Source organism: Sitophilus oryzae, unplaced genomic scaffold (genome assembly GCF_002938485.1).
Source record: "Sitophilus oryzae breed Bouriz unplaced genomic scaffold, Soryzae_2.0 scaffold_1274_pilon_pilon, whole genome shotgun sequence".
Lineage (NCBI taxonomy): Eukaryota > Metazoa > Arthropoda > Insecta > Coleoptera > Curculionidae > Sitophilus > Sitophilus oryzae.
The window spans coordinates 4,729,014-4,754,473 of NW_022145920.1; the positions used below are offsets into that span (position 1 = coordinate 4,729,014).

At 32.7% G+C, this 25,460-nt stretch overlaps 1 protein-coding gene across 1 annotated transcript in view; it reads right to left on the bottom strand.

Annotated features, from left to right (window-relative positions):
- LOC115874399 (protein split ends-like) overlaps positions 1–25,157 on the bottom strand; it is a 245,229-nt gene extending 220,072 nt beyond the window's left edge. The window contains exon 1 of the mRNA XM_030889562.1: positions 24,772–25,157. Coding sequence (XP_030745422.1) covers positions 24,772–24,854 — 83 coding nt within the window. The 5' untranslated portion in view covers positions 24,855–25,157. The remainder of the gene's footprint in view (positions 1–24,771) is intronic.
- Between the last annotated feature and the right edge of the window lie 303 nt (positions 25,158–25,460).

The window sequence follows — 25,460 nt, forward strand, 5'->3', positions numbered from 1 at the left end:
GTTTTATTAAAATTTATATCACTGATATTTAGTGCTACCTACACCAAATTAAAAACGAAAAATGGTCTGTAAGATAATTACGAAAGACCGATTTTTTAAAACTTTTAACATTCATACAGTTACATTCATACTATGCATTTCCGCACCTATATTTACTTATAGGATTTTTCTTCTTGTAATATTCTTCTTGTTTATAATTTTCTAAGAAAATTATAATAAATCGAAAAAAAAATAGAGATTTTCACCCCCTGCGGCTGCGAAACAAAACAGAATAGGACCCTATGTTAATATAAAAAATAAACCATATTTTTACTTGAGGAATCCCCTACGAAAGATGGCACATGTTTTTTGAAACACCCTGTATAAATGCTGCGACATCCCAACAATCGATATAACCTCCGTTAGCTAGCAGAAAGGAAACAAGGTGTTCGCACAGGAAGAAACGTCAATTACCGCCCCTAATTACAATTTCAAATGGGGCCATTTCGAACAGTTGCACCCCGGTGACTAATGCGGTTGTTTTAATCTACGAGGGTAAAAATAGCGGTTACCCCACTCGCCTGGAGAACAGAATACAAGTTGAGGTGGTTGGCAGAGTAGTAATTTGAAAGCTGCGAACAAGGGTTCGTCGGGTTAAAAAAACTTACTTGAAGACAAAGAAAAATGAATAAGGTATATTGTGAAAATATAAATATTATGTTGTGACTTTCAGTATAAATAACTCTTAATAAAATAAATGAATATTTTCTTTACATTGTTGATAAAATACCGTAAAATTAGTAGCAGGTTCTACTATATTATACTAATACCTACAATATTGAATTTTTTAACAACTAAACCAAACTTGAGAGCTTAACAGAGGAATAGGACTAACTTGGACTGCCTATAGAGGAGTGAATATACAGGGTCCGGCAATAGTGCGTCGGGCATCTGTAGCTCCTAAAATAAAAAACTTGGAAATTTTGTTTAAGTGTAAACCTAAAGTATGTACGAGGATGTATTTCAGTAAAATATTTTAACTTCTATAGGGTGGCTCAAAAAAGTGTGAGTGGATCGGGATAACTTTTTTTAAATGGAACACCCTGTATATTATTGCATTTTTAGCTTCGTTTTATTTATATCCTAAGATATGAGTAACTATTTTTTTCGACAAGCTTCAGAGAGTTAATAGTCAAGAAATATATTTTTTTAGCCTTTCTTAAAAATATATTGTGTCAAGACTGTCCTGAAATCAAATATCTAATCAGGTATTTACTTTAGATGGTCTAAACTTACTTTGCTATAAATATCGCAATCTTAAATCATACAGGATGCTCAAAATTCTACGCCAAACTTTCTAAAATATAAAATAATTTTTCTTTGTTTTTCTAAATAGAACACCCTGTATGTTATTTTTTTATTAGATGGAGAATTAAAAAATGAAAATTTTTTGTATTTAAAGTATTTCAAAATATTTAATAGTTTTGCAGATACACGCAGTATTATTTCATATGGCTCTTTCAACGGTAAAATACGGGAGAAAAATTATTGGGTGGCTTTGATAAAAATTTACTGTGGAAAATGCCATATGAAATATTAAATCGCAAATATCTCCGAAACCATAAAATTTTAAATACTCCAACACAAAATGTTCATTTCTTAATTCTTCATTTATTGAAAAATTAATATACAGGGTGTTCCATTTAAAAAAACGAAGAAAAATTATTTTATATTTTAGAAAGTTTGGCGTAGAATTTTGAACATCCTGTATGATTTACGATTGCCATATTTATAGTAAAGTAAATACATACCATCTAAACTAAATACCTAATATAGTTTTGATTTCAGGACAGTTCTGGTATTTTTAATATTTTTTTAAGAAAGGCTAAAAAATATATATTTTTTATTTATTTATTAATAGCTCTGAAACTATCCAAATATATTTACTCATATCTTAGGATTATGTAATGTGGTCTGAGAGGAAGCCAACCAAATCAACCAAAAATGCAATAATATACAAGGTGTTCCATTTAAAAAAATAATCCCGATCCACTCACACTTTTTTGAGCCACCCTATAGAAGTTAAAATATTTTCCTGAAATACATCCAAGAACATAGTTTAGGTTTGCACTTAAACAAAATTCCCATCTTTTTTATTCTAGGAGCTACAGATGCCCGACGCACTATTGCCGGACCCTGTAGATAGATTTGAAGAGAAAGGTCTTCAATCAATGTGTACTACGTGTTCTGACGTATGGTGCGGAGACCCTAACATTAACCAAGAAAACAACAAACAAAATCAGAATATCACAAAGAGCAAAAAAGTATACCGAAGTACGAGACAGAACAGCAGTGTATACAGATGATTCAGTGGCTTCAGAAGGCAGAGGTATAGGCATCCTCTCAGAGAACTAGACAGCCGACGATCTTTAAGGCTATCGGATGGCTGTAATGTTCAAGCAGAGGTTTACGCCATAAAGAAAGCGGACAGTTGTATACGAGGGAAAATCGCTGATAGATCAATACGAGGTATCTCTGACAGCTTGGGCGCTTTAAGAAGCATCACCATGCAATCAGTGAGGTCGAAAACTGTGACGGACTGTCGAGAAGCACTGTCCTGGCTGCGTCAAGGCGGGGCCCCTCTGTGCTGGGCGCCAGACCACAGCAATGTGGTGGGCAACCAAGAAGCGGACAGACACGCTCAAAGAGAGGGCCAGGGGAGAGGCCGTGGCCGATGACCCACCACTTGTGACGATCAACACACTGAAGGAAGCTATAGGAACTACCATCAAGATCAAGCAGCAAGAGACATGGCAATACCGTGAGGACTGCGCTACAGCTCGAAGACGGTGGCAAAAAGACAAAACTACTAGAGCACTTGTAGATGTCTCTGGAAACTGTTCCACGGCGGTAAATTTCGTGAGTTGGAAGATTTCTAACGATGACTAATGCAAAGAATGGGGAGAGGAAGAAGACACCATAGAACACCTGTTCCACTGTCCGGCACTGGAAAACTGACGCTTTCAAACTTTAGGGTAAGGTTTTTTGGAGGGACTAGAGGAAGCAGCAGAAGCCAACATCAGCGATATCGGGAACTTTGCAAAAAGCTGGAAGTGTTGTAACGCAAAGTAAAAATGAGAGAAAGGTTTGGTATACATTAATGCAGGGGTATTGCAATGAGCCCAAGGCCTCCGAGTAAGTGATCAAACAGGATCTTAAACCCCAGCAACCTAACCTAACCCAACGAGACAGAACAAAATGCCACAGAAAAATGACAGTTTTAAACTGGAATTGAGCAAGACAAATTCCTGCAAGGCTAAAGGATGATCGATGTCGAAGAAAATTATAAATTATAGAATAGAGTACAGACCAAGACATGGTGCATTCAGGAGCAGAGGCCGTCCTCGAACCAGATGGCATGACAACGTAAAACGTATCCACAGTAACTGAATACAATTTGCCCCAGATAGAGAGTTATGGAAGCAAACAAGGGAGACCTACATCCAGCAGTGGGCTTTAGTGGCTTGTTGATGATGATGATTTTTTGTACTTTGCTACTATAACACTACTTTTTAGTATATAAATTTTAGCACTATCTAAAAAAATTAATTTAAATACATATAAGGTCTTGAAAATTAATTTTTTGATGGACCTTATTTTGCAATGATAAGCAAAGTTAACAAAGAGTCCAGATAACCATTGGTATTCTATTCTACTTGGAATATTTAAGTCCTCGGTAATTGCACATTCATAGTTGTTAATCTTTATGTCAATAAAAGAATAAAAAACAATTTTGTAATCACCTAAAAACATTTAAAAAATTTTGTTTTGGCTCATGGTTCAATAGGCGATTTGATTTTGGAAAATATTATCGTTTTAAATAAGATTTTTCATATATTATTCTAATTTCTGAACAACATAAAAACACATTAAATAGTGTTTGAGAAACGTATACTGGCATTTAAAAAAAAACATGTGCAAAAGGAATTAACCGCCCGGCGAACAAACGTTATTAAAGCACTAATGACCTATCTGTTCAATCCACTTTCTATTTACTCGATTGAAGAAAATACAACTTGATGGAAAGCAATGCTAAACGTATATGAAGAAATGTAGATTAAACGTTTTTGTGTGTCCCCAAACTTCTTTTAAATTTCTTGTTTAATACAATAAGATCGAAAAAAAGATCACTGTTATCGATGTACATTGTCAAGCCAACTGTACACCGTTTTTTACGGTTCGACCATACGGTACTTTTACTACATAAATAAATATTAAATACGGAACTGGTCTTATATACAAAACGCTTACGATTAATTTTAGGTAAATTTCTCTGTTGTAATTTCTTTCCCATAACTACAGTTAGGGTTGCCAACATTCAAAATAAAAAATAAAAAACGAGAGGGTAAAAAAGCGTCACATGCAAATGTTTTTTTAACCCTCGGCCAAATGTTGTCAAGAATTTACCTAAAAGGTATGTAAGTGTACAGGGTGGGTCAAATTGGACGCTTTTAAAGGTGAACACCCTTTCCTATAGGAGATAGACAAAAACTAATATCGAAGGGGACTATAATAGACTAAAAAAATATCAAGTGTGCTTTATTTTTGGAAAAGTAATTTTAAGTTCTTTTCAGGTTAATAAAAATATACAGGGTGTCCCCAATAAAAAATCAATTTTTCTGTTAATAACTCTTCAATTATTAATTTAAAAAAAAATGATACTTAAACCATTAAATTCTACGTAAAAAGGTACTTTGGAAATGTTTTCATAAAAATACAAAATTTTCCATAGCAGAAAAGTTTAAGATTTATTTGTTAAAAATGCATATTTTTGAAAATACCCTGTAACTCCGAAACGGTAACAGATATCGATGTGCGGTTTCCACCATCTCGTTTTTGATAAAAATTGAGCTTCAGACATCGATATTAGTTTTCGTCTATCTGCGATAGAAAAGGGCGTTTCCCTTTAAAAGCGTTTAATTTGACCCACCCTTACGTAGACGGTTGATAGTCTTTCTTACCTTCTAAAAAATATTTATACTTTAAACTCGTTAAAACAAAACAAACAATTTTAAAATGTAAATAACCATAAAAAAGTTAAACATTTTTAGCACTTCCACAAATATTTCTTAAGTGCTAATATAGCAACGATGTGTCTTGCTACTCCCAGCAAGACACATCGTTGCTATATTAGCAATTTCATTAAGCATTGTGGCGATAGACTTATATTATTTAAATTTTTAGTTTGGTGTTAAAAAGAAGATATTTTCAATTCGTGAGAGAAAAGAGGACAGTACGACCAAAAAGTGGATTCAATGTTCGTTTTTTGAGATTTTTTTGCGTGAAGTTATGCCGATCGTGTCGTAGAAATCGAACACCATTAACGTGATAGAGCAGCTAAATGCCAACGAAGAAAAGTAAGCCTTGGGAGTGTCGGTATGCGAGGAGAAGGTTCAAACATGCATAGTTATAAACACATAGGTACTAACTGATTTTTAGCCGACCATACGACCATACGACCTATTAAGATCGGCAAAAAAAAGTTTTTTAATTTCACTCAAAATGAGTTATTTGGGTCATAAATGACTTAAATACAAAATATTTTCATGGTGTCTGTCTGACCGTCTGTAACACGATAACTCAAAAACCGCTAAACCGATTTTTACCAAATTTGGCACAAAAATACTGTGGCACTGTGGCAAGAGAATCTGGCCATTAGTTTTTGGTGGGGGTGGAGGGTTGGTAAGGGTGTATGGAAGGGGGTTAAAAATTTTAAAAAATCGTAACTCCAAAATTACAGTAGCTAGCGAAACGCGGTTTTCAATTTAAGATTGGGAATAATATTTGCAACAAAATTTGTAATAACATCAAAATCAGTCAAAGTCGCAGTTTTTGAGATAAAAAAAATTGGAAAAATTCCTTTACTTTTAAACTAAAAGAACTGCCTACCAACATTTTATTAACATATTTTAGTATGGGCGGCTATACGTGCCTCCCGGCGCTAATTTTTTTATTTGAATACGCGATGAAATAACTGATCTCTCCAAAAAAATCCTACTAAAAAATTACAGCATGGTACCCACGAGGAATTAAGACACCTAGAGGAAGACCAAACCTGAGATGGGACCATGATATTAAGAAATTAGAAGAGATAACAGGGCCCGCATAGCCAACAATATACAACAACGGCCCCAACTAGGTACAAAGAGAGTATCTAAATATGTGAGGGAGGCTAATTGGAAATGGTCGAATAAGCTGAGATTGATGATTATTGATGATAATAGTCTCGCATGTAGTTTATGAATTATCGCTAGTTGCAGTATTTTTAGTCTCACAATCTTCACATTTTGAATTTTAGTTAGCGTTTTTAGCCTATAAAAGAAGGAAAAAATCTCGGAAAAAATGAAAAATCCGGAAATTTCAACGTTCAATAAAGAAAAAATAATGATTAATAAATCAAGTCTATCCGCTACCGGTAACTGTCTATCGATTCGGCACGAAGTTGCAAGAGTGAGTCTTGATTAATTTAGTTTTATTTTTTTAGTGATCTCCGTTTTTAATTTTGCCTACTAGAGTGTCTACTTGATTTAAAACTGAAAATCATTATTTTTCTATTACAAATATTAATACTTTAAAAATAAACGTTCAAAATGTACCGTAGGTTATCAAACTAATTTAATATGCTATGGACACCGCCAGCAAGATGTCGTCAATAAAAATTTCCAAAGCACGTCACTGTCGACCACGTTTAAAAAATATATATGTTTAAATAAAAACTGGTTTTAAGATGTTTACCTAAACCATTTCTATGGCGGTTTTTATTATATCTCCTTCTGGGTTTTGAAAAACAGATAGACTAAGTTGCTTGACCTCCTGGCTAACTCAGGTTTTATATTTTATACTTCCTAATATTCTTATGAATAAAATTAATTTGAAGACGAGTTTGAAGAGTCCGTTTGGGCATGAGAAATAATAATTCGCAAATATATTAACCATTATATTTTAACAACAATAAAAGAAAAACGGAACGGAAGAATATAAGAAAAGAATAATTATTAAAGAACAAAATTATTTACAAAAACACTTTACGAGGGTAGACTGAAGAGTTTCATACTTCAAAATATTTAATAAAATTATAAATTTCCTATATAAAATCAAAAATGTTTTATTGCAACGGTGTTCAGCTGTTGTGTTCATGTTCAGTAGGTTGACAGCCGCCTGAATGAGTGGATATAAGCTTATTGTGAAAATGGGAGAAATTTCGGAGAAAACAGAACATCGGGCACTCAACAATATTTTTTTTGAAAAGGCAACAACCCTACGCAACTCAAAGACGAGTTGGAGTAAATTCTGTGCCGTCATTTATCGCTGTAAAATTTTGGGCAGCTGAATTGACACATGAAAGTAGCAGAGGAACGGAAGAACGTTCAAAACGTGTAAAAGCTGCAAACATTGATAATACCATTGCTCAAGTTCACCAAATTGTGCTAGACAAAGCCGAATTAAGTAAGAGAGATGTCAGAGGCCAGCATGTTAAAGGATGTGTTTGCCGTGTACAAAAAGTCAAGATTTGAGCATGAGAAAGCTCACCAATTCAAAAAAACCCTCGATTGACCCCCCTGCCAAACATTCCACATTCTGCTGTTGCAACATTGAGCAGAGCGGGCAGATCCACAGAAACTGCTTTGTACCAGTTAATGAAGCTAATACAGGCAAGCATGGATATCAAAGAAACAGCAATTTGTGCCTTCTTGGACATTGAACGGGCTGTTGAACGAGCTGTTGACATACCTCACAAGGTGGTCAAGCGAACAAGAGGGGTGAACAGAACGAGAGAGGTGAACGAATAGTTTAAACAGTAGAATATAGAATGTATGGGAGGGGGTTTTATTATCGCGACCTTACAGATCTATTGTGTGTCCTCCTTTCTTCAGTTATAACGAGTTATAACTCATCAACGTACCAAACTTCATCGCACGTGACGTTCCGGCGTACTCAGTGAAGAGGTGTTCTGGTGTTTTCCCATTATCCCCACAGAATCAACATTTTTTGCGCCATTGTTTCTTAGCTTTAATCTACTCAGGTGTTCGTTGAATGTCCTATTTCGTTTTTTCCCTCGGAGGAAAAACTGTTGTCATAGGAGGATGGGAAATACCCTGTCCCCTCTACAACAGGGGTATGACTGGTTATAGGCTGTGTGATAACTCAAGAAAGGGGGGCACAGTAGATATTTAAGGTCGCAGTGATTAACCCCCCTCTCTTACTCATTCTACATTCCTATTTCGTTGACAAATATGCCAACTACAACTACTATTTGGACTGGTTGATGAAGCAAAGACATATCTGGGAGTTGTCAAGTTCTTTTATAGATAGGAAATATTAACACTTATTTTATTTCTTTTGTACAAATCTACAAATGTTTAATGCTGAGGTAGGAAGGTAGGAATTTCCTAAAAATATAAAGGCCCAAAGTTTCTTACTAACGGTGTATAACCGTACAATATACAAAATTTTGAATTGACACCGCATTTTGGCCAAAATTTAATAATATTAATCTTATGTTTACTGTTTGTCTAGGAGTCTAGAAAACAAACAAATATGTACCTATTCCATTATATATTTTTAACTTACGTAAACTTCTCATTTATATTCCGTAAAAAAATATTTTTATAAGTAAATTACAAATCGTATTCGTTCAAAAACGACTAAAAAACACGTTTCTATCTATCTGAATATGTAAATGACTTCGAAAGTATATTTGACAACCATTATTTATTCAACCGTCATGTCATAAATTATTCAGAATTCGGAATGTATGTATTATTCTTTTCTTCGCGCCTTCTGGTTTCGTCAATGTTAATTACACACTCAAATAGTGACAATATCTACCTCTTAAAATTGCATGCTAAAAAAAGATAATTACTACACTGTATTTAAGCACATAGATACATATTTCAAACTTTTGTTGAGATCATTTGTGTTTGTTTAAATATTTTCTGCATAAAATAGTACCAAATACTTGGCTTGAGTAATTCGCAGTAAGTTTGTTAATAAATTAATAAATCTAGTAAGCACCACTGCCTATGATTTTCAAAAATACATGTACCTATTTTAATTTTCAAATAATAATTCCTACCACAAAGACATCATCCTATAAACTACAAGAAGTACTGGGATGCAACAGAGACTTGCAAACGTTGCAAATGACTTATATAGGAGGTATTTTGGTACAGCAGTACAACAGACAGTGCCTACACTGCAACTCCACTCCACCAAACCATTTAGACGTCATTTTTTACTGGCAACGTTATTATGATATGCATTATCATATTAGTAAACACCTATAGTTAACCCACTTTATTAATAGCATTGCATTGGCACAAATGAATTAATTTACATTGAGAAGTATGACCGATATGAAGGATTGTTATTTTTTCTAAGCTTTCCGCAACGACTATTGTGCTTTTCTTGATTGTCTTTTTCATTTGTCTTGTGCGCTGACAGTGTGAAGGCGCGGTAAATATTGACCTGAATAAGCAATAATACTCTAAAATATTTTGATTAAAAGAAAATATATAAAAGTGGGCAACGCTGTGCCGGTCAAGCTTAATTATGTGACTAAAAGTTTATTTGATATGAACGGTACAGGGTGTAGGCCAAATTGGACGCTTTTAAAGGGAAACACCATGTACATAAACAGAATAAAATTTCCTATAAAAAGGTTACTATATGAAAATTTTCGCTAAAGTTCGCGTAAAGCATGATATACATATAGTCGATTTTCCGAAATCAAATGTCGATTAGTGTTCACTAAAACTAGTTTTAGTTTAGTTTCTTCAATTTTGTCATGAAACAGTGGCGTATCATTAATTCGCTCATTAATTTATGAATAATTAATTGACGTGCTGGACAGCATTCATTGCGAACTTACCACCAGGTTCAGCATTGGTCTGGTTGTACCAAAGATGTCGAAGAATGGGGTTGGAAGAAAACAAAAACAGGCATTACTCCTGTAACAACGTTGAAAGATCCAGCTCCAAAATCCCTATTGGCATTTTTATCCTGTAAATGCAAAACCAACAACTGTGGTAAAGCCTGCGGATGCAGAAAAGCAGGATTAAAATGTTCAATGATTTGTGCATACTGCAATGGGAAATCCTGTGACAACGTCACTGAAGTGTCACTCGACGAATGCGATGAAGAGGAGTTGGACTTGCCTGTAGATAGTCCTCTGGCGGTTGAAGATGAAGAGCTGGACGTATTGAGAGACCACCCTGATGAGCCCAGCACAGCAGACACGATCGACTTTGACATCAATGAGCCAGATCCGTCGGGCTTGTGCAGATAAGTTAATGTTTTTAATTTACCTAGTGGAGTAGACCTCCGGGGAGACCACGTTAAAATACACGCGCCATGTACTTTACCTCTTGGGTGGTGTGGAAACAAGTACACATTTTCAATAATTAAAATTAATCTATACTAATATATAAAATCCTTAAGTGAATGACATACTGATTAATCACGATCCTGCTCAAACCACTCAACGTAAGAAGCTCAATTTTGGCATACAGGTTGATTCTAGGGTGTAGAGGTTCGATAAGAAGGGATTTTTCGAAATTCCAGTTCCAAGAGGGTGAAACCACCCCTCAAATATTACAATATTTTTTATTTAAAAAACGGTCAAGTTTCCGAAAAAACGCTTAAACACGTATATTTTATTTTGTTTTTTTACATATTTTAGGATTTTTTAAAAATGTATATAGGGTGTTTTGAAAAATCTGATCATTGATTAATCACGATCCTGCTTAAAGCGCTTGACGTAAAAAGCTAATTTTTGGAAAACAGACTGACTTTAGGGTGTACAGGTTCGATAAGAGATTTTTCGAAACTCGAATTCTAAGGGGGTGAAACTATTCATCAAATATTAAAATATTTTTTATTTAAAAACCGGTGAGCTTTTCTGAAAAACTCTTAAACACGTATATTTTATTTTGTTGTTTTACGTATTTTAAGATTTTTTATAAATTTATACAGGGTGTTTCATAAAATATGACCATTGAGTAATCACGATTCTGCTTAAACTGCTTGACGTTTAAAGCTGATTTTTGGGAAACGGATTGACTGTGGGGTGTAGAGGTTCGATAAGGAGGGGTTTCTCGAATCTTAAATTCCAAGAGGGTGAAAACGCCCCTCAAATATAACAATATTTGTTATTTAAAAAACGGTTAGTCTTTCGGGAAACTGCTTGGACAAGCATAATTTATTAGTTTTTTTTACATATTTTGAAATTTTTTAAAAAATTATACAGGGTGTTCCCAAAAGTTGGGTAATTTCTTAACTTTCTTTGATTCTGCTTAAACTGCTTGACGTAAAAAGCTTATTTTTGGCAAACGGATTTTTCGAAAGTCAAATTCCAACGAGATGAAACTACCCCTCAATTATTACCAAGTTATAGAATAATATCGCCATATTGTTTTTTCTCATGCTGACATTAATGTGAAAAAAGTTTATCCAGTTTGTATGTTAGTGGAAATTCTTGCTTTGCTTTATCATCACCATTACAAATGATTAATTCGACGCGAACGAAGTCGCTGGTACAGGCTAGTTATTCATAAATTAATGAGCGAATTAATGATACGCCACTGTTTCATGGCAAAATTGAAGAAACTAAACTAAAACTAGTTTTAGTGAACCCTAATCGACATTTGATTTCGGAAAATCGAATACATAATATATCATATTTTACGCAAAATTGTAAAATTTCCAGGGATTTTGTGCCTAAACGGTTGACTTTAGAAAAATTTTCATAAAACCTTTTTTTATAGGAAATTTTATTCTCTTTAATTTTGCTCTCCTCAAATTTTCGCGAAAACGCATGGTTTTCGAGATATTCACAAAATACCGATTTTGGGCGGCAAGTCTGGAAATGTGCATTTTATGGATTTTAGTTAGGGACTCCAAAACCTCTAAACCTGCAAAGTTGCAAAACTTCCGGACTTTTTTCCAAGCAAAAATCCCCAATGACTGAACTATAGATTATACGGGCAATTTAAAAATAAGAACCTTTATTCTTCCGCAAAGATATCCATTGGATTAGATCCATAGGCACTAAGTCCGGCGGCCTCGACGGCCAACGCCTGGGGTCTTGGTTAGCTATTCAATTATTCTTGAAATTGGCTGCAAAAATTTGCTGATAAGTTCAGCGTCCTGAGGCGGTGCCGGAGGTTGCTGGAAAAATATGTTTTCGAGTTCCATTAAGGACAGATCATCAATAAGGGGTCCAAAGCCAATTAGTTAAAAGTGGCGAACTTTTAAAAATTCTGTATTTCGAAGGGGATTATAACAAAATATCAAGTGTGCTATATTTTTGGAAAGGTAATTTTAAGTTCTTTTCAGTTAATTAAAAATATACAGGGTGTCCCAAATAAAAAATCAATTTTTCTGTTGATAACTCTTAAATTATTAATTTTAAAAAAATTATACTTAAACCATTCTACGTAAACCATTAAAAACGTGCTTTGGAAATGAGTTCATAAAAATACAAAATTCTCCATATCAAAAAAGTTACAGCTAGGTATTTGTTAAAAAAAGCACATTTTTGAAAAACACCCCGTAACTCCGAAACGGTAACAGGTATCGATGTGCGGTTTCTGTACATTACAGTTGGGGGTTGGAACCTTTAGTGTTACAACAGCAAAATAAAACAGTAAATCACTACAATACACTGGACGCGCGTTTCGCTAACCATATTAGCATCATCCGCAGATGATTCGAAGCCACGAATGACTTCAGCGCGAACGAATGCTTCCCAACTTCTGACAGTAAAAGTAAATTGATCAAAGAAAAATACGAGCCGCGGGTAGCAATGGTGCAAATGGCTGCAAGTAACTATCAATAACTAAACGCTTAAAAACAATGTAGAATTATTTTGAGACTTCGGATTTTGTCTCTAAAAAATCTTATAACTCCTTCCATTTTTTTTCCAGATTGAACAATACTATTGAAATACAAAACAATTAAATAAGCAACATTGCTAATTTACCGGAGAATAAAAATATCCTCAATTAGCGTTGAATCGCAACGGCCCACTGTCCAAAGACCTTCCTCGTACACCCAGCGGCGATTGTAAACAAATTAATTACAGAAAAGAAACATGCAGAAAAAACAGGCTACAGTGTCGAAACAGACGCCACTCACACACACCGAACGTTGCGTTGTGTTAGTTTTAAAATAGAAACCTACCATTGCAAAATTTCGCGTCTATCCACATACAAAACGGTCGAGTGCAACGACCTCTTCTGGGGAAAAGGTGACCGATAAAAGAACAATAAAAAAATACACACAAAAGAAACGGTTACCGTGGAAGCCACTGGGTATTGTCTTTGGGACGTTGCAGATGCGAATAGTTAACATTACTCCATCTATATTGTATTTTAATTTTTAAGATATATCGAGATGGACGATGTATGTCCCCATCTAGGTAGGTAATTTCTAAGAAGTACTTTATATTATCATCATATAATATAGAGAATCTCTGTATATATAAATATAATCTTATATCTGGGAAATGCAATTTTACTTATATACAAAAGAATGTTCAGTATTCGATTATAAAAATATTTAATAGTTTCCCTGAAGAGTTGCAGGCCATGCCTCATGGAAAGATAAGAACTATACTAAAGGATTATTTAACCAAAAAGGCATACTATAGTTTGACATATTTTTTTTTAGATTTGCATATCTCACTTTTTAGCGAGCATGTTTTTTTGTTTGTAGTAATTGTAATGTAGTGTGGACATTTGAGTTAATTGCTACTTATATAGTGCGGTTAGAAAGACTATTTATTTAAACTGAATAATAATTTTCGAATCATACTTACATCTTATATTTTCATTTTAGCGATTCAAATCATTAAATAAGGATATTTAAGTGTATTTATTTGTGTTTTAAATTAAATCTTAAGTTTGGTTTTTTGCTATTTTCACAATGTTCCATGTCTGCAGGTTCTTGTAACTTTTGGTTAATGGAACAAATAAATGAATATCTGCCTATCTATATTATACATTATACATATTTAATTTACTCAATATATTCTCCACATAGAAAGCAAATATTCGTTACTCTGATTTTGGTACTGCTGTCAATTTTCTCAACTGCTGTCAACCTTTGTGTCTAATTTCACCTGCTTAATGGATATATATATTTTCAAAAATAGTTTCTTAGTACTCACGTTTTTCATTTAATGGACTCTCTGTGTGTAAATGTAGTAGCGTTATGATCGAATAAAAACGGCGTCAGCGATGGCTATGAAATGAAGATTGCTGTAATTTTATATGTAAAATCAAAGTGTAAAATTAAATGGAAAATGTCATTGACCGTCATTTCCAAGCCAACTGGACGCCGTTTTTTTTCGATCATACGGTACTTCTAGAAACGTTACAATTTTTTGTAAAAATGTTCACTCTTGTACAAAATGTCACCCCTAATTTCACCTTTATTAATTATTAAAGGAGATTAATTTCAAAAATCGTTTCCGAGTACTTACTTTCATCACTTAAGACCACAATATTGTCTAGCGAACAAGTCCCATGCTAGGTCGCGACAATATTCGGTGCAAATTTTCATACTTACTACTAAAAAAGATTTTTTTCTGAAAATTCACCCCTCATCTCACACCCTTAAAAAGCGAATTTCTAAAAATCGCCCCTTAGTGCTCAATTACGTTACCTAAGGAACTTGTACGCAAAATTTCATACTTCTAAAACCCATTTTAATAATGTTTTGAGACAACTTTCACCCCTTATTTCACACTCAGGCTTCACACAGGAGAAATTCCAAAATATCGCTTCTATGTACTCACTTTCGCCACTTAAGTAACTTCTATACAAAATATCATACCCCTAAGACTAATTTAAAAAAATATATATACAGGGTGTTTCAAAAAACATGTGCCATCTCTCGTGGGCAGATTCCTCACGTAAAAATAAGATTTATTTTTCATATCAACATAGGTCCGATTCTGCTTTGTGTCATAGCTACAGGGTGTTAAAGTCTTAATATTTGTCGATTTATCATAATTTTCTTCCAAGTACTTTTAGCGATTCCAATGAAATTTTGAGGGTAAAAGTTGTTATAAATGCGACATATTTTAACGCTAAAAAGTGTCAACATATTCACCAGGGACGTGCATATGGGTTTTCTCTGGAATATTTTTTCTAAAAAAAGCATGTACTCCACTGACTTTTTTTCTCTTGTTAGCGAAATAGTGTAAGCCGTTTCCGTTTAATGCCGATGAAAAGTTTTCTCTTGATATTTCGTCTATTTCGGCTTCCTTGATAAGATAAACGCAATTTTATTAATTTGTCTTGATCCAAGTCTAATAGCAACCTTTAAAAAATTTAATATCATTAACTTGCAGAAGTTTTAAATAAGTACTTTTTGATTCCTCAACAAAGTTACAGGATCTTAAGAGTTATAGGTTTACAGGATGTTAAAACTTTTTAAAATTAGGTTTTTTGTAATTATCTTAAATACCATTTCTTTTACTTCAAATTGCTGTAGGTTGGACTAACAGTAATAATATTTAATAATAAATATATAATTTATTAATTTTATTTTTATTTTAATTTTATTAATTGTGGATTAATAAAATTGCGTTTATCTCATCAAGGAGGCCGAATTGGGCAAAATATCAAGAGAGAACTTTTAATTGGCACTAAACGGTCTACACAATTTTGATATTAAAAGAAAATAATCAGTGGCGCATATGTTTTTTTCTGAAAAATATCCCAGTGATAACCCATATGCACCTTCCTGATGCATTTATTAACATTTTTTTAGCATTAAACTATGTAACACTTATAGCAACTTTTACCCTCAAAATTCCATTCAAATCTCTAAAAGTACTTTTTAATTATTTTAACACCCTGCAGCTACAAAAAAAAAAAAGCAGAATCGGACCTATGTTGATATGAAAAATAAGTCTTATTTTACGTGAGGAATCTCCCCACGAGAGATGGCATATGTTTTTTGAAACACCCCGTATAAAAATTTCACCACCGGTTTCACCCCTTAGAAGATGAATTTCCGAAAATCGCTTCTGTTCAATTAGGCCTCTGTGCAACATTTTATACTGTTAGAAGAGATTTAAATTTTTCTGTATACAGCATTCAAATTCAAATTTCATCCCTTTAGGGGATGGATTTTCAAAAAGTCTAGGTAGCTTCTAAGTACCCACTCTCGTCACTTATGGAACCTCTATACAAAATTTCAAACTCCTAGGACTAATTTGAAACTAGTAATAACTATTAATAATAAACTAATTTTAAGACAATTATACAAAATTTCACTACCATTTTCATCCCCTCAGGAGATACATTTCCGAAAATAGCTTGAAACTGTTCAATTACGCCACATAATTTAGATATTTAAGTTAAATTATAATAATGTAAAATGCTGTTAAGTAGCACTTTTGCTAACTAAAAAACTATTATTATTAATAAAGTCTCTGAGGCGTAATTACTGTTTGACCAGCGGATCTGAAGCTACGAAAGGAATGCGAGAAAAAAAATCGATATTGCCACGTTTATCTATAAAATTGCAAAATTGCCAGACATGAACTATAAATTTAATATATTTTTATTATATATAATGTGTTTAGCATATATTCTGATGTATATTACTAAGGAATTTTAACGTAGTTCATATTGTTCGATATGTTTTATTTAATAGCTTATTTCTTTCATTCTGTATAATCTGCTTATAATGAAAGTTGAAGATTTTTCAACGATATCATTGGCAAACCGGCATCGCCGCGCATGGCCGCCTATTCATCGAACATGATTGGCGAAGTACGTCACAGGATTTGTTACCACGCGGTTGCCATGGCTTTTACGCCTTTCCTATTCGCTTGCTTTATCCCCAACTTCACGGTCTCTTCTGAAAAGAGTAGGAATATTGAATACTATTGAAATATCCAGTGGCGGTGTCATTATTACTTTATTTAATTATTTTATACCGGTTATCCTAAACTTTATTCCTATATTTTTCGTATATTTGATAGTTAGATTGTGTTTTATTGTTTTGTTATCTTGTTATAATGTTTTTCGTCCGTAGTTTTTAATTATTAAATCAATTGATCGTATATTTGTGTTTTAAAATGAATAAATTTGTTAAGGGTAAGAGGCTACATAGTCAGACAAGAGAAATAATAGCTAATTTATATAGGTAAGTTAATAATAACGTGGATGAAATCTCATTTGATTTATTTCCTTGTGTTCATAATAGGGTTTGCGATGAAGAAGCTACAGAGAGTTCGCTTAAGTTGCTGCTTAAACGTAAACTTGAGCGGATATTTCTTTATACCGGAGTTAGCGTATCGGCTATAAAAAAATTCACACAGAAGATAAAAAGAAGGCTGAAAACTAACCCCGATAAAATGATATCCAGCTCTGGAAAGAAACGACCACGTGAGACTGCTGTCGAAAAGCTCTACGACTGTTTCGAAGTGGTCAGGAATTTGATAAATAGATTTTATCTCGAATTCAAACTCGTCCCCACAATTAGACAGCTTTTGCAAAAATTGCCAGAAGAATCAAATTTTCCTTTTGCAGGGAAACGCTTAGGGGGTTATTAAAATCAAATGATTTTTTTTGGCGTAAATGTCAAAATAACAGATTAATATTAATGGAGCGGCCCATTATATTGCAGAGAGAGATATAAATATATACGCGAAATTCGAAAATATAGCCAAGGAGCGATACCATATCTGGTGTAAGAAGCAATATTGGATCTACTGGTGAGTAAAATTATATTTTGTTTGCGCTTCCAAAGTTAACTATTTTCAAGATTTTTTTTTGCTGGAAATAGTTATATCTAAAATTATGTATTTTAGAAAAAAAATATAGTTAGTACAGATATATAAATAAATATACCTCAAGACTCAGTCTTGATCATCTGCTGATGGCAGACATGGTTAGCGAAACGTGCGTCCAGTGTAAAATTAAAAGTGTTTTGGTGTATTGTACTGATTTAGTGTTTTATTTTGCTGTGTAACACCAAAGGTTCCAACCCCCAGCTGTAATTATTTCTTCTATTATATTAACAACACAATAATAAAATGATTCAAAATATTTAAGGGAGCTTTAATAAAAGCTTTTTAGTGTTTATCTGCTAACTCAACAGTAACGATTCAAACAGCATTAAGTTTTTGAAAAAATTATTAATCTGAGTATTATATTTATGATACACATTATTTTCATATAACACCGTACGCCCATGCCTATTTTATGAATGAAATTGGGCGTGTTTTGTTTACAACTGCGTTCCCCTGCCGATACCCCGTAGCTACAGATCCGTTGGTCACACTATAAGTATTACCACCATAGACTTAAAATAAAATATAGACTGAGCATCTCATTCATAAATAGCTGGAACATGCGGTCAGACAATATCTTGTTATTGTTGTGTTATTGTTTTAGGTTATAACGAGTGCGACACGAGCGATAGATAGGTTGTCTCTGTCGTAACGGTCGTTCCCTGACGACTCTGCCGAGAAACACAACACTGTCTTTCGTTTCTCAAGTACACCTGAACTCTCCGTATCATAGCCGGGTATTTTTTATTTTAATGAAGCTATAATTAAATTAAAAATATATCGTATTTAAACTTTTTATATTTTATTAAGATTTAGGACAGGTTTTTAAATAAAAGTTTAGAAAAAACGTCTTAGAGTCCAAAAGGATAAAAATAATAAAATACACGTTATAGAAGAAATTTTATAATCGAAATTACGTAATTTTTGAAATTAATAATAAATTATTAATTTTAGTCAAACATTTACAACCCCTAATATTAATCAAAACAGGATCTATTCCACAGATATAATAGAATCGGCGACAGGGAGAGAAAAAAAAATATGATTGTTGTAATTTTTTTTCTGGTTTAAGTGATGTCTTATTATGTAAATTAGAGGAAACATAAATCTGTTCCATTAAAGCAAGGAAGGTGATAGGAAGTGGATAAAATGAAACCTACATTTATTTAACTCGGTACTGTCTTTATTATACCGGGTGCGTCCCAAAAGTGGCTCATCCCCCATAATTTTTTTATATTTTCAAATAAAAAAACAAGATTTAGTATGTTAGTATATGACATAAATTAGGATTGATTGACGCATTCAATTGTTTTTGGTCACTTCCCGTTTCACCGGAAATGACTATAACTTTTAATTTTTAAACGGCACCTTCGGTATATTCCACTTTATTCGATAGAAAATGACACTCTGAATAGAATGACATATCATATGTCAACTTTTGACATTTTCGCATATGGTTTAATTGTAATTGTAACACGCGGTTCATAACGACAATTTGACTCGAATTACCAAGTGTGTGGTATCAATATATTCATAAAAAAATGCTTTTTCCAAATATGCTAATGAGTCACCCTTGTTCCATTTGAAAAAATTGACATATGTATGATTAAAAATACGATTTGTACATCTTTTAACCGGCCTACACAAGACACGAAACCCATTAGACGATCAAAACTATTTTTCCAAGGTTCCTTGATTAAAACTTAGTGTTTTTAACAACACCATGACACCCTGGATTGAAATTTAAAATACGATTTGTTTTTAAGCGACAATGTCAAAAGTTGACATATGATATGTCATCCTATTCAGAGTGTCATTTTTTATCGAATAAAGTAGCAATATACCGAGGGTGCCTTTAAAAATCAAAAGATGTAATCATTTCGGTGAAACAGGAAGAGACCAAAAACAATTAAATATGTCAATAAATCCTAATTTATGTCATATACCTACTAACATACAAATCTTTTTTTTTATCTGAAAAAATAAAAAAGTTATTAGGGGTGAGCCACTTTTGAGACGATCCGGTATATTAAGAAATATTGTTTCATAATGTAATATCATTTTAAAATTCTTGTATGTTATTTTAGATTCTGAAGATAATTTTAGAATAAACCGGAATATATTTTTAATAAAAACATTATTAATTATTAACAGGGAATTAATTATGATTTTGTTACAATGTAAGTAAGTAAATAATGTAATGTAAGAGAAAAAATTCAGATTTTACATTTTACTAAAATATTATCTAAATAAGCGCCTTTCTACAACAACGCCACTGACTCCTAATAGGTAAATTGAGAGTTGCCTACCGGTCGAAAGTCGTTTCAAGACTTAAATGGATTATTTAAGTCAAATTTTTTGAAAATTTGGCACTGTCGAACCATATTTTATAGTTCTTGAACAGAAAAAGTCAATAAAATAAACACTAAGGACTACAAGCTAAGAAAATGCGTTAATACAGCCGGGGACATAGCGGCAACAAAGCTTTACCGCACACGTGCGACGCGTACTATAAGGTAATAAATGAATGAATAGGCTCCCTCGCCTCTAATCGGTCTTGTCATATTGTAAAGAACTTATCCTTTTTAAACAGTATCCGACTTATAATTTAGTAGTATAAGGACTATTTAATACATCTATGGAATACTAAAACCTATTTTATTAAACTGTAGTATTAATATCTCAATATATGTGTATAACAAGAAAAAAAATATTGATAATATTAAAGACGTGACAACATAGGCTGGATGACAAAGGCTCGGTCGACTGTACCCAGAAGTAAACATGTGTACAAAAAATATTGTTTGACCGCGTTGAGATGTAAATAGTGTAGTCTATATTTTATTTTAAGTCTATGATTACCACCAACATAATTTTTTGTTACTAGTGTTTTCCAGATTTAATATTCCCTTTCGTAATTATTTTCAATTATATTTATAATTTTAAATTATTAAATCAAAAATTTGTCATTTTGATTTGAGGACTTTAAAAAAAACTTTAATTTGACACACATAAATATTTTGTTTATGGGTAATTAATTTTCTGTTTTTGTTTTTCTTCAATAGGTAATTAAATTTTCCGCTATTAATAATTCTCGAAATTTTCCTGACCTAAAGAATCTTTGTTTATGATATAAACAAAGGTACTCAAAATAAAATTGTTTATCCGTACAAAATATACACAAATATTGTCAATTAAGGGAATTAAGTAATAACTTTTGTTTTCTGTCGTCCACTTAATAAAAGGATAAACTAGTGCATATACAGTGTGTCCCCGGATTGTCTTTACAAGAGGAAAAACTTTTTTATTATTGGCATTTTGAGAAAAATGTATTCTTTCAATTTTTTGTTTATTCTAAAATGGGTTTTCCTAAGTCCTAAAAATAAAAAAGCGGTTCTATGGTAATATAATTTCGACCTCATTCTTTGATAGATGTTATTATTAGTTTTGATTAACGTCATATTTTTTGCTGTTGTTGAAGTATCAAATTTTCCGATAACTACTACCACCCTTTCCGTAAGCATTGAACTAAATAAATTTTGCGCTTCCTTAACATTTTAAAACAACAAAAAATATGACGTTAATTAAAATTCTAACAACAATAATCTATCAAAGAATGAAAACGAAATTATATTACGCGTTTTGATTTTTAGGATTTAGAAAAAAATCAACTATATTTTCATGTTTTTTCTAATTTCCTCAAAAAGCGTAAGAAAATTTGGAAAAATATAAACAGGATTAACCACTTTAGAAATAAGCAAAAAAAATGAAGAATGCATTTTTCTCAAAAATCTCAATAATAAAAAAGTGTTTCCTCTTGTAAAACAATCCGGGGACATACTGTACAATAAGAGCATATGCAGGCAGTAATAATGAAAAAATAATAGGAGAACAGAAGAACTACCAATATTAATTTTTTAAACCTTTTTCATGATGTAGTACAACTGGTAGACCATAGTGAGAAAAATAACGTGCGGAAAAATCACCATTTCAAAAAGTTAATTAGGTATTTTTATAACGTGGTCTGACGATATAAAATATGTTCATAAATTGAGTATTTAAAGAGAAAATTGTTCTTATTTCTGAGACATGTAATAACTTATTTCATTTCTTATTTCTTTAGTCTTGTATTGTTTGTACCAGCAATATGCTAAATAAAGATTATTATTCTTATTATTATGAACGAAATTACCCATTTTAGAAGCAATTTTTTTAAAGAATGCATTTTTCTCAAAAATTAATAGGTAATAAAAAGTTTTTCCCGAGGTTTTTCTTTTTGTAAAGACAATCCAGGGACATCCCGTATATCTAAGTAACATAAATTTATATCTTTTCGCTAAATATATTCCGAGATCTATACCTATCGTCCCTGGATTCGTCCGTAAATCTGTGAACAAGGGACAAAAAATCATAGTTTTTTCATATTTTTTGTCCTGTGTTTTTCAGTACTTTTGAAACTTCAAGCCAACTTCTTCCAAATAAAGAAAACAATAAATAAATATCTAGTACCAAAAAAAAACCGTCAATAGCAAATGCGTCTTTCTACCTGTCGTGTAACGCTACTACCCTTCAAAAAGGTCACCCCAAGATCGTAACTGTCGTTCCTGAAAGCCTAGCAGCCTCGATTTATTTGTAATCTCGTCGTCCCCTGCACAAGGAACAAACACAACATTCGAAAATACCGACTGACGATGATCTCTCCATTCTTTCGGTCAAACAATAAGACTTGCATTAACCCCTATTTTTATTATTAGCCCTAAACCATCAGGGGAACGCGCTATTTTAAACAGAGCTCAAATAAAAATCCATTGCGGAATTACGACTTATGACTGGCTACTACGCGACGTGAAAACGTACGCTCGTGTTCCACGTTTCTCAATTTTTTTCGACTCTTTTCTCCAGTAAGAAATCTTGTTTTGATGGTCGACTTGGTTCGAATTTTGTTTAAGGAGTGTTTTATAAAAATATAAAATCAAATGCAGTCTATACCTATAAAGTACCAGTGAAAATGTAAGGTAATGATTTATAAATAGCCTAGGAAGATAATTAATCGATAGGTGTATGGGTTTGAAAAATATTTTAGAGTACTTAGGTATTTTTGCAATAATATGAGCTACCTATATACAACATATTCGAAAAAGAGGCGTCAAATTCTCTTCGAAATTGCGATCGATAACATCCAGCATTTAGGTACCTAGTTTAAAATTTTACATTATAAAAATGTCATCTAGGTATCGTCGATTCTATGACACCTTTCTTGACGCCATTTTTATTCATACCGTATGTAGGTAGTACCGTATTATGAAAAAAAAAACAGCATCTAGTTGGCATGGAAATAACGATCGATGACATTCCCCATATAATTTTACGTACTTATAAGCATATACAGCGATCTTCATTTCATAGCCATAGTTGACGCCGTTTTTCTTTTCGATAAAATTTACTTTATATATATTAATTAATTAAATTATTCAAATACGTTTAATATGATCGAAAAAAAAACGGCGTCAGTGATGGCTATGAAATGAAGATCCCTGTCATTTTATATTTATGTACCTATATAAAATTATATGGAGATAAAAATATGGTCGATTATTAATTTCCAAGTCAACTGGACACACTTTTTTTCCAATCATGCGGTATTTATAGGTATATTTAAATCAACATAAAATTTAAGATCATAGAAACTCTCAGAAATTGTAAAATCTTCAATATTTCGAAGTATTCAATATTTTGAAGCAAAAAAAATAACTTTCTCTAAATTCATAGGTACCTACCTACCTAGTGATTAAAAAGTTTTGTGATCAAGTGAGTTTTGTATTGAAACAGATCAACAATTCATAAGAATTGTTGATAACCGATAATTATCGATAATATTATATATAGTTTATACAATTGTATAAACCGTATGATCGAAAAAAAACGGCGTCAGCGATAGCTATGAAATGAAGATCGCTGTCATTTTACCTATATGGTAAATGTCATATAGGTAATTTCCCAGCTGACTCCGTTTGATAGGCTTCCCAGCAGACTCCGTTTTTTTTTCGATCATACGGAAGTATATTAAATAAGTACCTACCTAACAACATATTTTTTTATATTTTTTTTAATGGTGAAGACAAAGAAAAAACTTTGATCGTACACCTTTTATATACCTATAATCTTATCAGGACGACATGTAGTCGTTTATTTAGAAATACCTATATCTGCTAATATTAAATACAAGATTAAATCTAGTGTTCTCAAATAAGTACCTAGGTCCCTATAACTTTAATAATTCTGAAAATTACTTTTTCAACTATTAAAATCAGTAATTTTCAATTGTTTCAACTTATCAATTATTGCGTTTTTGTTAAATAAGAAAAATGCCGACAATAGGATGATTATTTAATAAAACAGTGGTTTCTTGGAATTGCGATTTTTTCTCCTATTCAAAGTCGACAAACAAATACGATAAGTTAAAAAAGATTAGCACATACACAAAAAAGAATTCGCCTGTTCTCTGTTAAGAGATCACCATACTTGGTTATATCGATTCTGTTTTAAAATATCTACGATATTCTTTTGTCTACTGTTCAGTAGTTCAGCTACCTATTTAGTGTTCAATCAGACTGAAATTATACTATAATAATATACCAACTTAGGTACAAATAAAAATTCCATATGGAGATATTGTTATTAAGTATACCGACTCATTTCTCGTATATTAGGGAATAAAATGAAATCCATTCGTTTTCTCATTGTTATCTTTATCTTAAATAATTAATTAAATATAAGATAGGATATTTGGGTTAAGGATTATAAAAATAACATGACCTCTGGCCTAGGCCCTTAGAGGCAAAGCTGGCTAGATTAAAAAGGCGTATACTGAATATGAAAATATAAATAAATCTAAAGGTGTGTATAATGATAATTACCGTTTGAAATGCTCTCTGATTCGGTCTTCTCTAATATTCTCGGGTAAATTTCCTACCCACAAGTGTCTAGTCTCTCTGACCATCGTGCCCTGAACACCACATTGAGGAAACGTTGTTTTTGGACGCACTAGAACACTATTTCACAGAAAACCACAGCCGCCTCATGTTGCACACTTTCCGGTTCACCTTTCAATGTAGACGCCACCACACTGACCCGCACACTTCACATCACTGGCTTTCGTCACACCGATCCCTTTTTGACGGGTTTTCACTATTTTTTGGGCTGATATTTTGCACTTAAGCGCCCGGGTAAGTGGGCCTTTTTAACTTCCTATGGTTCTATTCACTCGACGTACTGATGACGCGGACCCGAATGCTATGCTCCGCTCCGTCGAGAGCTGCGCGCACGTTGCCACTTCTTCTCGCTAGGATATCCTAAAAGTAATGTGGCTGACTACAAAGATCAAAATTTATTCTGTGAATACGTACCTATCGATAAACTAAAAACAATGACATCAATATGCGTAAATTACTATTTACTGTTTTAATATGCAATTTCAAAAATAATGTTTATCAAGACTATCATAACATATCTACCTAGGTACCTAGTAAAATTTTTACTGTATATGGTTGCTTGTTACCTATTGTGTGTGTAGGTACACTACAATTTGTTATAACTTTGTTAAGAC